We start from the raw sequence: 15,267 nt of genomic DNA on the forward strand, positions 1-15,267 counted from the left end.
CTTCAGATCTTTTACCAGTCCCCCACCGCAAGGATCTGTGCTATGGGTTTTAAATCAGAGGAGGTTCAGATCAGCAGAGGGACCCGGCAAGGTTGCCCCTGTTTCCCTATTCTTTTTGCCTTTTACATTAATCCTTTTATCAAAATGCTCAAGCTCAATCTACAAATTCCCCCTTTCATAGCCCATGGCACGAAGTACAGCGTCCTCACTTACGCGGATGATATTGCCATCATTACGTCTGATTTAAATACTGCTTTACCCTCCATAGAATTATTAGCGGAATGTTTTGGCAAATACTCTGGGTATAAACTCAACAAAGCTAAGACACAATGTCTGTGTACGGACCGGGCCCTAGCTTTTGATAAAAGGATTGTGGAAGAAGTGATTTACTTGGGCATCAAGATCAGGCCTAATTTGGAAGAGCTGTTTAACACCAATTGGGCTGAGATACTGGATAAATCTAAACATGTATTGGAGTCATGGCAGAGTCTCCATCTAACTCTGGTTGGCAGAGCTAATCTACTCAAAATGATTATATTACCTAGAGTTCTTAACTTTTTTCGGGCTGTTCCCCTACTGATCCCCGGGTGCCAAATTCGCCAATTGCAATCGGTCTGTGAAAAATATCTCTGGGCCCCTGGAAAAATTCGTAGAGCTTCACGTTTTATGACGCTCCCATTTGATCGCGGTGGTTGGGGAGTTCCGGATTTTGCCCTGTATCAGATTTCATGTTTACTTCTAGGGATGCGTATTCTCTTGACTGGAGAGGAAATGTCTAATGTGGCAGAAATACCATCAATTTATCAAATTACGCTAGGCCCGTTTGCAAAAAAATTTTGATCTCCAACATTGATAGCAGCTATTACAAACGCACTCGGTTTAAAACTATTATTTCTGCTTTTAATGTGTGGAAATTTGTTAGGAAAATGTGTAATATACCCAAATTTACGATATATACTCCACTTAAGGCTCCTTATCTACTACCTTCAATTTTTGGTGATTCAGTTGTACGTTGCTGGCATTCTAAAGGTATCACATGTCTAGGTGATTTTGTTTCTGCTGAGGGTGTTTTTCTTTCTTTTGACACACTTAGACAGCAATTTGATTTATTTAATAATCAATTTTTTAAATATTTACAGATCCGTGATTTTCTTTACAAACTGACCACGTCGCTGATTTCAATTCGCATTATTGATGTTATTAGATTGCAACCACCTATCGGCACCATTTATAAGCAGCTTATAGCACATCGTATAGATGACATTGACAAAACTAATGAGAAATGGTTATGTCGGCTTTCATCTGCACCTATTAACATACAAGAATCTATTAAAATGGCCCATATGGTTCTTTACTCTGCGTCATTAAAAGCCCAATTATATAAAACCATTTTTAATTTATATCGCACTCCGGCGGTGATGATGAAATGGGGTAGCTCTTCTTTATATTCTAATTCGGGGGAATGCTTTCGGTGCAAAGCCTGTAAAGCCGACATAGTACATGTGTTTTATGCTTGTTTTTCTTTAACACCTTTTTTCAATCAAATATCAAATTTTTTGGGTTATGTGCTTGGTAAATCTGTTCTATTGTCATCGAATTTAATCCTATTGGGTATTGGAGAGGAAGCCACTCTTGGGCATCCTCTTTGAGTTTCGCTTTTTTCTTTTTATTATTGCAGCTACGATTTGTTTGTCTATAGCAACAGCATGGTTGCAACCACAAGCCCCGAGTTTTGATATGTGGCGATCGAAGCTATTTAATCTGTATAACCTTGAAATTAGTATGTATATGTTAAAAAAACCACGTAAAAGATTATTTGGCCTTACTATTTGGCGCCCGTTAAAAGATTATTTTGATGAGTAAATATTATGATTAACTTGGCTACATCGATATATATGTTTAACTTGGCTTTATGTTTGTTTACTTATTGTAATGATATGGTTTGTGGAACATTAATAAAAAAAAATTAAATTAAAAAAGGGAAACCGATTCGTAGTTTGTTTTACAAACTCACATACAGTACAAGCGCATGGTAAAAATTATTAAAATACATTAACAGTTGATGAAATTCATACAACTAATACTCTTATATCACAATTCAATATAAGCAATACTCTCTGTATACCTGTTAGAGAAACTCTTATCTCACTTAACGTAGTATACTCATCGTTTTGCCCCAGTGGGCATGTCTTAATGAGACGCAGTTATGGTAAATTGATGTATGAATTAGTGATTCCATGATTGGTTGGTTTGGTTTACCTGTCAGACCCTAGTACTGTGCACCAGGAGTGCCCAGGGCTGGTAATCCAAATACTGCTGGTGGGCTTGTAGCACTGGTTGTGCCACCCACAGAAGCAGCCTGTAAAAGTGTGTCTAAGGCCTGCCATTGCCGCGCCTGTGTGCAGTCTGGTACTGCCATGCTGACTGGGCAAGTGCACCCACTTGCCAGTCCCCAAACCTTCCCTTTTCTTCATATCAGACACCCCTATGGTAGGCCCAAGGGCAGGGTGCATTGTAAGTATAAGGTAGGACATGCCCTGGTGTGTGTGGCATGTTCTAATAGTGAATTACAGCCGTTTTCGTTTTTCACTATTGCAGGTCTACCTGTTCCCCATGGGCCAGAATGGGCAGTTTGATTATTACATCTTATAATCCTAACTGACTCGGGGGGGGGGGGCATGGTAGAAATTAGAATTTAGTATGCCAGAACTCAGAATGATAAAATACATTTTATTGTGAAGTTGGTTTTAACATCCTGTGTTTGAAAATACCACTTTTAGAAAGTAGGTATTTTCTTGTCTAACCATCCAAACCTGCCTCTGCTAGGCTGTGTATTCCTTGTCTGGAGTTTGAGTGACAGGGGCTGGGGAAATTCCAGGAGACCGGGTGAGTCAGCACAGAGCTGAATAGAGATCTGCATCTAGATGGGTGGAAGGAGTTGCACCTGGAACCTGAATAGGGCTGTGCCTTCCCTCCACAATGCTATCTCCACCTCCTGTGGTGCGTCTGATGTCTCTGCCCTGCACTCTGAAAGGAGTCTTGTCAACAAAGTGTTCCAGGACTGACCAGAACTGGTTTGGACTAGGCAAAGGCCTCTCTGCCTACAGAGAACAAAGAGAAACTGGGTATAAATATTGGGACCCAAACCCAAGAACTTTAGATCACTTTGGGAAACTAGAAGAAACCTTTGCTGAGGAGTGGAACCAGAAGAAACTGAGGAGAGACTATCCCTAAGCTGAAGTGCTGCTTGGGGGATTGGCCTGCAGTGGTTGCCTGACTGCCAAAGAAAGGAGAACGGACTTTGTGTGCACTTTATTCAACTTGTGAAGGATCTCCAAGAGCTTGGAAAAGAGCTTGCCTCCTGCTGAAGTCTCAGGGCCAACAAACTTCACCCACCAGCTCCCCAAGCGTTCTTTTGAAGTGCCTGCAGTTGTGCTGGACTTTTTGAGGACTTGCGTGTCGCAAGGAGCTGGAAGCGCGACTCAAGAACAAGAAGCGTGTCGCCGAACTGCCGCTGCCGCTTCACAACACGAAGCGCCTCGCATCGCCGGAGAAGAGGATCGACGTCGCATCAGATGCCGCCGCATCACCGGGAAGTGTCGCAGAAGAATCGGTGAGTCATCGCAGGACCAACGAAGTGCCTCGCATCGCTGGAGAAGAGGATCTCTGGGAAGTGTGTTGCAGGGCCTGTCGCGGCTCATTCCCCGAGAAGAGGATCGACGTCGCATCAGGCGCCGCCGCATCTCCGGCAAGCGTGTCGCTGGGCCTGTCGCGGCTCGCATCGTTGTGGAAGCAACTCATCGCCAGGGGAGAGGATCGACGTCGCCTCAGACGCCACCGCATCACTGGGAAGCGTGTCGCAGGGCCTGTCGCGGCTCGCATCGTGAGGAAACATCTCGCATCAACGGAGAGGAGGATCGACGTCGCATCAGGCGCCGCCGCATCTCCGGCAAGCGTGTCGCAGGGCCTGTCGCGGCTCGCATCGTTGTGGAAGCAACTCATCGCCAGGGGAGAGGATCGACGTCGCCTCAGACGCCGCCGCATCACTGGGAAGCGTGTCGCAGGGCCTGTCGCGGCTCGCATCGTGAGGAAACATCTCGCATCAACGGAGAGGAGGATCGACGTCGCATCAGGCGCCGCCGCATCTCCGGCAAGCGTGTCGCAGGGCCTGTCGCGGCTCGCATCGTTGTGGAAGCAACTCATCGCCAGGGGAGAGAATCGACGTCGCCTCAGACGCCGCCGCATCACTGGGAAGCGTGTCGCAGGGCCTGTCGCGGCTCGCATCGTGAGGAAACCTCTCGCATCAATGGAGAGGAGGATCGACGTCGCATCAGGCGCCGCCGCATCACCTGGAAGCGTGACGCATCAAGAAGAAAGCGCCATATTTGTTTCTTTGCACCGGATCTTCAACGCATCACTGTCCTTGCAACACTTTCGTTGCCCTGCGTGTCGCATCTTAAGGTACATTGAGGTCTGAGAGTCGCATTTACCATCTTGAGAGAATTAAGCTAAATTCTACCATTTTAAAGTAACAGTATTCGGATTTGTGTCGTTTGTGGTCTTGTGATAAGTCTATATAAAGAATACTTATTTTTTATATAAAACTGGTGTGGTGTTGTCACTTGATTACTGTATGTGGTCACAAATGCTTTACACAATGCCTCTGAGTTCAGCCTGTCTGCTCGTGCCAAGCTATCAAGGGGGTGAGCAGGGGTTATTTTAGGAGTGTACCCCCTTACCCTGACTAGACGCACGGGACCCTATTTGTCACAGGTACCTACCTATGCTAACTAGAGACCCCCAAATCTAACAGCAACGAATTGCCACTTAAAATTATATAAGGGAAATTCCCGATGCTAGCCTGTGAGAGGAGTAGGCCTCACAGCAGTGAGACACAAAATAGCCTGTTTGTCTCTACCAGGACATGCCACACATAAAGGCACATGTCCTACATTTTACTTAAACTGCACCCTGCCTATAGGGCTACATAGATCCTACCTTAAAGGTAAACTATGTGTAATAAAAGGAGAGTTTAGGGCTTGGAAAGTAGTTGTAAATGCCAAGTTAAAGTAACTGTAAATTGTGTACACAGGCCCTGCATTGGCAGGCCTGAGAAAGGTTTGACAGGCTACTTCTGTGGGTGGCACAAGCGGTGCTGTAGGCCCATTAGTAGCATTTAGATTACAGGCTCTGGTTACATGTACAAGGGACTTACAAGTTAATCACATATGCCAAACCGGTATAAACCAATCATACAATTAGGGGAGAGAGCGCATGCACTTTAGCACTGATTATCAGTGGTGAAGTGCCCTGAGTCCTAAAGCCAACAAATCGAAGGTCAGAAAAATAGGCGGAGGAAGGCAAAAAGTTTGGGGATAACCCTGCCTGGAAAGGCCCCAGGTCCAACACCAACATATACCATTGGTTAACATCTATAAAGGAGAAACGTGGCCTACCCCTCATACCTTTACCAAACACTACTGTGTGGATGTCTTAGCCAGACAACAAGCTAGAGTTGGTCAGGCTGTCCTACATAAACGTTTCCAGTCTTCTGCAACATCCTGAGGCTAAGCCACCACTTTAAGGAGGACTGCTTTACAGTCTGTATATCTACAGCCACACTTGGGCAAAACTGGAAGTGTTACTTACCCTGAAAGCATCTATTCGTATTATGTAATGCTTTTGATTCACATGCGTCCACCCTCCTTCCTGGTCGCCAGACATTGTTGCAGATATGCTTTCCTTATCTTTAATACTTTGTTAAGCATTGACATCTACACTGTATATGTAGGCTCCATCTCCTCTCCCACCCTCCTTGTGGGGAAAAAAAATCTAACAATAGAGCTGATGCACCATGCACAATACCACTAATCTACAGCTCTACATGTCACAAACAGGTGCCTTCAGGGTATCATTTCCTTCCCATTTATGTTGTGCCTCATCTTTGATAACATATTTGCCCAACTCTCCTTTCAAGAAAAACTTAGTTTGATCAGGCTCAAAACAGAACCAATCAGTTAGGTGGAATGATGCATCATGGATTCTAAAGGCTATTGGCTTTTGCCTTTATAAACCAAGATCGATGCTACATTTTATTATTATTTGATGCTTTTTAAAACTATAAGTGTTGCAGCATCCCATTGGACTTAGGCAATTATTTTTCGGTCTATCAATGTTGAGGATCAACATAACTGAGAACTACCATTACAAGTAAAGCACCCTTACTTTCAGCACACCTCATAGTTTTATTCCAGCTGGTCCTCTTGCGTGTTGTCGAAGAATCCTCAATAATGTTTGTCTGCATTTGATGGATATATCTGGCACCTTGCGACTGTAGTGACGGTTACTGAAAAACAGGATGCCTTCGCAACACTAGATCAGTCATCAATCTCTGTTAACCTTAAGCTGCAGCAATTTAGGACAGTTTGTATGCTCTATCATAAACCAGAGCTCATTTCTAAGTGGGCATTATCTAGAACCCCTGCACGGTCATACTGCCCCAAGTGTTTCCTTCATGCAGCCGACATAGTCCATGTGTTTGCTGAATGTCCTGGGCTAAAAGAATTCTGGCATAATCAATTTTAACTGATATCAGCACAACTGGGGCTTGGATTCTGCTTGAATAGCAAGGAAATACTGATTGGCCAGTCTCAATTCTCTAATTTCACTTCTAATAGTTTGCTTATGTAACGTCAGGGTATGGGTTGATTCCACACCGCCCAGAATAACTGAATTCTGGTCTGTGCTTCGTCAAACTTATGAATGTGAAACTGCAGTTACCAAGGCCAGGGGATCCCCATCAATCAAAAATGTGGAAAGGATTTGGTCTCATTTACACTGGATATAGACGGCTGTATTGAACCTTTATGTCGTAATGTGAATATAACTGATTTAAACTAGCTTTTGAATCTATCCCTCTTATCTTTTTTTCTTTTATCTTCGATAAACATTTATTCCTTCCTTCTCAATCTTCGCTTTTCCCATATCTTTATCTTTTTTTTTACTGTGTACATATATGATCTATAAATATCTGGCTATAATGCAGAATTAATATTTTGCTCATGCTGACTTTTTGTGGAAAATGTAATAAAAATTAATTAAAAAAAAAAGGAAATATGTTTTAATTTCAGATGTTACAGGTTTTGCTGCATTTAAGAATAAAGGAAGTCGAAGTAAAAAAAGATACAGAGGACCTGAATGTCAAAAAGAAGTTCATGACTTGCAAAGAGAAAAGGAAGAATCTTTCCAGAATGCAGAGAAAGGTATGAGTTTTGTGTTATGTTTTGTTTAACCTTAAAGAAGTCCTGTTTTAGAAAAAAAAATCAAGTATATTATCCACCAAAGTTGCTGTTCTTGTTGAAATGAAAATCTAACATTGCTTGTATGTCCCAGTTTGCTTTTATATTACCAAACCTTGATAACGAGAACAAAGCTCCCAATGAGAACAAGAACAGAGGTGCAAGTGTGAAAGAACAGATTAGTAGCAGGGACAGATTACATAACAGTGATTCTTTTATGCGCATTTATGTCATAGTTTATTTGCCAAACTGTTAGATCTGGGGGTCTCTAGTTGGCAGAGGTAGGTACCACTGTCCAAATAGGGACCCTTGCTTCTAGTCAGGGTAAGGGGGATACACTCTTTAGATAACCCCTGCTCACCCCCTTGGTAGCTTGGCACGAGCAGACAGGCTTATCAAAGGCCATGTGTAAAGTATTTGTACCAACACTCACAGTAGCACAGTGAAAACACCACAAATGGACTCCACACCAGTTTAGACAAATAAAGGTATTTAATCTAAACTAAACAAGACCAAAACGACAAAAATCCAACATACACAGTTCAAGAATATGATTTTTAAAGAGTTCTAGGGTTTGCATCAATATAATCCACAGTTGCGCCACGTTTAGCCCAAAGTACCTGTAGATGCGACAAAAGTTCCAAATGGAAGCTGCAGCGTTGAAAAACAAGCGATGCGTCACTCCTGAGACCCTGGGGAGGCGATGCGACAGCCCCGCTGCACGCAGCGGACGTGTTGCGACGAATTTGGTCTGTATGGGGAGGGAGGCGATAGCTTGTATGGATTCCGGTGCGCAGGTTCGGTAGGAAGCGTCTCGCACAGGCACGATGCGGAGATCTTCAGGGCTGCGACGATCTCAGGTGCGGCGGCAATGCGTGGCGCAGCGCCGATCTTCTCCTCTCGCGGCCCCTCGATACGATGGCTCTGCGACGATGTTTGCAGTGATGTGATGCGGTCTGCAAGCAAGCGGTGCGACGATCTCACCCAGCGACGACAGGCTCTGCGACGATACTCGCAGCGACAGGAATCTTCCTGCGCCGGGGCGATGCGCTCCGCAAGGGAACGATGCGTCGGCTCTTGCAGGGGCAACAGGCGCTGTGACGATCTTCACGGCGACGGGAATTTTCTCGCACTGTCGACGATGCGCTCCGCAAGCGAGCGATGCGTGAAACTTGCAAATCCTCTTCTTTTCTTCTTGTCCAGCTCCCCAAACAGCAGGCACGACTTCCAGAGGCCCCACAATTGGATCAAGCACTCTAGGAAGGGCAGAACTCACTCAGCAGAGTTCAGGGGGGAAGCTGGGGGTGAAGTACTTTTGTTCCTGGGACTTCTTAACTATGGGACATAGCAACAGCAAAGTCCTTTCCCTCTTCTTGGCAGCAAAGCAACTGCAGGTCAGCCCACAAACACACAGCAGGACAGTCCTTCCTCTTCAGTCTTCCAGCTTTCTCCTGGGCAGAGGTTCCCTCTTGATTCCAGGATGATCTAATTTCTTGGGATCAGGGTCCCAATATTTATACCCCAAAATCCTTTGTCCTCTGAGGGCAGAGGGGCCTTTGCCCAGTCCAAACCAGTTCTGGAGCACTCTGTTTACATGACTCCTTCTTTCCTTTCACAGTGCAGGGCAGAAACATCAGACGCCCCACAGGAGGTGGAGCCAGCATTGTGGAGGGAAAGCACAGCCCCGGAGCACTTTGTTGACATGATTCCTTCTCTCCTTTCACAGTGCAGGGCAGAGACATCCGGCGCACCACAGGGGGTGGAGCCAGCACTGTGGGGAGCAGTCACTGTCCTATTCAGGTCCCAGGTGCAACTCCTCCCTCCCATCTAGATGCAGATCTCTCTATTCAGCCCTGTGCTGACTCACCCTGTCTCCGGGAATTCCCCAGCCCCCTGGAATTCCCCAGCCCCTGTCACTCAAAACTCCAGACAAGGAATGCACAGCCTAGCAAAGGCAGGTTTGGATGGTTAGACAAGAAAATACCTACTTTCTAAAAGTGGTATTTTCAAACACAGAATGTTAAAACCAACTTCACTAAAAGATGTATTTTAGCATTCTGAGTTCAGACATACTAAACTCGAATTTCTACCATGATCCCTGGGTCAGTTAGTATTATAGGATGAAATAATCAAACTACCCATTCTGGCCTATGGGGAACAGATAGCCTTCCAATAGTGAAAAAGAAAAATGGCTGTAATTCACTATTAGGACATGCCACACACATCAGGGCTTGTCCTACCTTATACTTACAATGCACCCTGCCCTTGGGCCTACCATAGGGATGACTAAAATGCAGAAAAGGGAAGGTTTAGGGACTGGCAAGTGGGTGCACTTGCCCAGTCAGCATGGCAGTTAGCAACTGCACACAGGCACTGCGGTGGCAGGCCTCAGACACCATTTTAGGGCTACTCATATGGGTGGCACAATCAGTGCTGCAGGCCCACTAGTAGCATTTGAATCATCAGCCCTGGCACACTCAGTGCACTTTACTAGGGACCTACTGATGAACCAAATCTGCCAATCATGGATAACCAATCATAGTAACAATTTATACAGAGAGCATATGCACTTTAGCACTGATCAGCAGTGGTAAAGTGCCCAGAGTCCTATAGCCAACAACCACGGGTCAGGAAAAACAAAGGAGGAAGAAGCAAAAAGTTTGGGGATAACCCTGCAAAAAGGGCCATTTCCAACACAAACTAATTAGAATTTAGAGGCACCACTATTGTAATAGATGGGCAGTTCCATCACTATTCTCCACCCCAAAAAATACTTCCAAGAAAGAGAGTTTGGGAATTTTTTTAAAGCTTGCTTGACAGAACAATTTGACATTTTCTTTATTTGCCTTTTCATCTATTAGGTGCACCTTTTCCGGTGTTTGATTTCACTCCTATCTCTTCCATTGGTATATCTCAGGTTTCTGATGGTTACTTCTAAACACACATTCCTCACCTCTTGAATATCCCCAGGTGCAAGACTGGTATCCAGATCATTCTCCAGTGTTTCTCTGTACTAGTAGATGGCACTGGATCTGCAGTGACTCCATCCTGCTCTGGAAGTAATGGAATAGAGCCACAGCACCACTGATGCACGCTGATCTCTGTTCCTTTCTTTCCATGCCCTTGTATGCGGATCCGTAGCTCAGCTCCTAACTTTGTTGCGACTCAAAAAAACTTTCACAGTGCTTTAGGGAATGATGTCCCCACTGAAACCGACAGGATTCAAGCTGTGCCAAGACTGCAGGAAGCAGAAGTTGGTCACAGACCCGTATGAGGACTGCCTATGGTGATTGGGCTCTGGGATGCTCAACTCCACGTTGCCGAACAAAGGAAGAGGTTATGGTCTATTGATACCAATATCCCTATTTGGAGTGGGAAAGAAGCTAGGAGACAGCGTGATTCCTATTCCGGGAGCTGCAGACCCAATCGTGGTCCCAGTTTTGAGGCTGCTCCATCGAAAAGTCCACTTCCCGCTTTAAGTTTTCAAGTAAGTCAAAGTCTAGGCATAAGTGTAAGATGGCCATGTGGGACTGAACCCCCTCCCTGCCTCTTGGTGTCTAGGGAGAAGGCACATGAGTGTCAAGCTAAAGGTTGCACTCTCCTGATGTATTAGCACCAATCCTGCAATTGGTGTCTGCATGCCCCAAGATTCCCCTCAAATCTTGAACCTCACTGCAAATAGCACCTTCAAAGAGACAAAGCTGCAGATTTTTAGTGCAATTCAGACTCCCTTTGGCATGTCTTCAGGACCCATGGACCCCCATTACTCTGCAGTCAGACTTCCACCAGTAGGTGTAACCTCAATGTGTTTGCCCCCTTGGAATCACTACTGGGCCCATACCAACTCCGGTACTGACTTCTACTCCAGTGCCAAAGTCCATGCGGGTTCCTTCCATACCTAGGCCGACACAGACCAGTGGCACCAATTAATTATCCAATTCTAATGCTTGTCTCTGACCCCAAACTGACTTTGCCTTGCTCCTGGCCTATGTTACACTAAGAAATCAATAAAACATAACCAATGGTTATACAGCTGGATTCAACCAAGCCCTCTGCCTCAATGGCAGTACCAAAGAGGATGAATGCTCTTTATAACTCCGATTCAGGTCCAGTTCAAAAGGCACCCAGTGTCCCCCAGGACACTAATGATGATGAGGTCAACAGATTGCTGCCCCCTAATATATGAATGATGCATTGTATTTGAACCTACTAAATGCCACTGGGCTAGACACATCTCCTGAAACAGAGCTAGACTTTCCACTTGGCCACGAACTGAGGAAAATGCTTAATTTGCAGTGGTGGGCAGTTGAAACAGTAGAATTGCAGTTGCATATTATTTAGACAAAAACAAATGCATTGACTGAGATTCTTCAACCACAGCCATTAAGCTACTATTGCAATTAAATTATGCCCTTATGGCTACATGGTGCAAGCCATGCTCATGTCTGCCAGTCGGTCGGTCTGTGGCTAAGCAACATCGCCTAGCTCCCAGTGACTGGTCTTCCCAGTCCTCCTGATAGGGATTCAAATACACTTGATGCTTTTGGAATTTAGAACTTGGATCGATCAATGCAGTTTATCTATTGGGTAGGTGCACCCATACATTATGGGATAAGTACATTGACATATTTACGGCCTTCACTTGGGGCCTCATAAACCCAAATGATACATTTTGAACAAGATGCAGTTAAATATGTATTCCAAGCTGGCCTGAACACTACAGACTGCATCGGCAGAGCTATTGGCCCCAGCACTGTGCTCAGAAGGCATGCCTGGATGAAATCAACTGTTTTTTCTGGAGATATGTAGGTGTCCCTAATGGATATGCCCTTCTATTGCTCTAAGCTGTTCGGATAAAAGGCTGATGTGGCCCTGGACGAATTCAAAGACAGTCGCACCCCAGCAGATCGCTGGGGTTATAGACACCAGCTAAACAATTTCCCCACCAATACAGAAAATTCAAAGGCTGATCCAGGAGGCTAGTGGGCAAATACCACCAACGTGTACCACAACAGCCAACCCATTTCTTTTGAGACCGTGGACGTGGCATCGGTAGAAACCATTCAAACCAGCAGGGGCATTAATCTTCAAGATCCTCAAATTAATTCTGACTCTTGTTGCAGCGGCGACCAGACTACTTTAGTTAGGGTGCAAGCCTGGCCGGCAGCATACAGTATATTTAATTTCCTCCTCGGCTGGGGAGCTGTCACATCGGACAGGGAAGTCTTGCAAATTGTTCTTAGGAGCTATACTCTACCCTTCATCTCCTCTCCATCTCACCTTCCTCCCACACGGAATTGACTTTTGAAAGAGCACTATGCAGTCCTGATGTAGGAGGTCAACCTTATGTGGTTCAAGGATGCCATTGAGTGGGAACCAGACTCTGAAAAGAAAGATACTTCCCCATTCTGAAGAAGGACATGGGTCTCAAGCCTATGTTGGACCTCCACCTAGTGAACGCCTTTCTGAGAAAACACAGGTTCAAAAGGCTTAATCTGGCTCAGATCATGTCAGCTATGGACACAGGAGACTTGTTGGTGCCATTGGTCATGCTGCAGTGCCACTAGTGTTATGTACAGTTCAAAGTATACCAGGAACACTTTCAATTTACAATTTGTGCATTCGTTCGGCTTTATCACAGCCCTTCTAGTGTTCACGACAGTGATGGCTGTGGTCGTTTGCCATCTTTGGTGGTCGGGAGTACGTGTGTTCTGGTATATCGACCTTAACGAGTCGAGAATTCCAACCATTTAGGTAGTTCTGCACTTGTGACGTACAAGGCCATACCTCTAACGCAGTGAGTCTGGAACATTGAGGACATATTTGTGATCGTTCCTAGGTTTCAGTGAGTATGGCTTTGATGCTTCATGGTCTCCTAGTGTTGTGTCCGCCTCATCCCAAATGCCAAATAGCATATGCGGACACTACGGTGGACCATCAGATTCCAGTGGGCTAGGCATTAGTGCAGCCTCTCCAGCTATGTTTATATCTTGGAGACACCACAGGATCTGCAGTGGTAGCTGGCAGACATTAACTCGATCCGAGGCAGGTCACTCTCACTCCCCCATCCAGAGTTTGCGGTGGTGACAGATGAGTCACTGGTAGGTTGCAGTGGGGGGACGCCTGTGGGAAGGACCTGTGTGCACTAAAAGCCTTCCTGCCACCCATCAAAGGCAGACTGGTACAGGTCCTCACTAACATGTCTGCTGTTTGGTATTGTAACAAGCAGGGTGCAGTGTAGTCCTGAGTCATGTGTCAGGAGGCACCACGCCTTTGGAGGAGGTAGATCAGCACAACATCATTCTGGTCGTCAGACACCTAGCAGCGCCTCTAAGTGCCATAGCAGGCGTCTTCTGATGAATTACAAGTGGCATCTTCATCCCGAGGTGGCGCGGGGGAGTGCTACGGACCAACCGCAGACCACAATGCAGAAGCACTAGATGAGAGTGATACCAACCTGTGGGTCGCACCACGGAGAGGGAGGGAGGGAGGGAGGGGGCCCTTCATCAGCAGGTAGAGACCACAGCCTGATCCATAGGACAACCCCTCGCAAGAAGACTCCGCGGAAGCCTACGAAGCTTATCCAGTATTAGGGGTGTCTTTCATAGATTCACATGCCTGAATCATTCCCCGTCGTCGAGACGGGAGCCTCCGGTACATAAAAAAGTAATGTCCTATAGACATACATAGAGAAAAATAGGCCTAAGGGCCTCCCCTTAGCCGCCTATCATAGTCCTTATGTAAAAAGGACCAAACTCCTAGAGCCAGCCAATCAGCTATCACCTCCCTCTAGAACCTTCCTGGCAGGAGCCTCAGTCCCTCAGATTTTCTACCGCACGTTGTGCTAGGGAGTCTCCAGCCTGAGTTCTCCTCAGGATTTCTTTCAAACCAGATTATTCACGATTTTTGGTGACTTTCTTCTTCAGGATTTCAACACTGACTACTTCAGGCCTCTTTTTGCTGCAGTGAGTGTTTATTTCATCTACAACTCCTGGCATGTCTGACTCCCAGAAGAAAGCCCTTTTCAGGGCTTGCTCTTCATGTGGGAAGAAGAGGCTTCATGTGGACAAGCATGAACTATGCTTGTATTGCCTTTACCCGGACCACGTCCCTAAGGACTGCAAGATATGTAGGTCTTTTCCACATAAGACCTTGAGAGACAGGGAGGGCCGCCTGCTTATCTGGCTGGACAGGCTCAAGGACAAAGACAGTGTGGTGTCCTCAGAGGCGAGCTTTTCCGGAGCTTCTGAAGTCTCCCTGAAGAGGCCGAGAGTGACATCTCCTGGCCCCTCAGACGCTCCTCCTAAGAAGACGCACAAAAAGTCTTCAGAGGCAAGATCTTCGAAATCTTCAGCGTCTGATAAAGTCTCTCTCACTTTCAAGAAGCCTACTCTGTCGGCCTCAAAAATTGCAACACCATCCTCTGCGCAAAAAAGGCCATCAGGACACGTCTCCACAGCAACGACGACGGTGTCCACGTCCACAGCGGCGTCGGCCCGCTCGACGACGACGACGACTCCATCATCATCGTCTGCAGGTACCCCTATCTCGTCTATTATACTTTTGAAACCGTCGTCTAAATCATCGTCGACGACGAAGATAGTCCCGTCGAGGACCTCGTCGACGAGGAGCCCTCCGTCGACGGAAGAGTCGACGACGAGGATATTGATGACGAGCGCGTCGACGACGAAGGCATCGTCGACGAAGATGTTGACGAAGATGTCGACGACCAAGGCATCGTCGACGGAAGCGTCGACGACGGAAGCGTCGACGACGAAGGCGTCGACGACTAAGGCATCGACGACGACTGAATCGTCTACGACCACATCGTCGACGAGGACTTCGTCGACGAGGAAAATATCGTCGATGGGGACGCCGTTGGTGACACCCGAGCCGTCGACGGGAACGTCGTCGTCGTCCGTGGGACGGAAAACCACGGCGATTTCTGTGCAAGGATCTGCTTCCAGAC

At 46.2% G+C, this 15,267-nt stretch overlaps 1 protein-coding gene across 2 annotated transcripts in view; it reads left to right on the plus strand.

Moving 5' to 3' along the window:
- NOC3L (NOC3 like DNA replication regulator) overlaps positions 1-15,267 on the plus strand; it is a 426,444-nt gene that overhangs the window by 162,409 nt on the left and 248,768 nt on the right. For both annotated transcript variants that reach the window (XM_085605900.1, XM_085605907.1), the window contains exon 11: positions 7,131-7,262. In XM_085605900.1, the coding sequence (XP_085462026.1) occupies positions 7,131-7,262 (132 nt within the window). The remainder of the gene's footprint in view (positions 1-7,130; positions 7,263-15,267) is intronic.

The sequence above is a fragment of the Triturus cristatus genome, chromosome 1_2 (genome assembly GCF_964204655.1).
Source record: "Triturus cristatus chromosome 1_2, aTriCri1.1, whole genome shotgun sequence".
Classification (NCBI taxonomy): domain Eukaryota; kingdom Metazoa; phylum Chordata; class Amphibia; order Caudata; family Salamandridae; genus Triturus; species Triturus cristatus.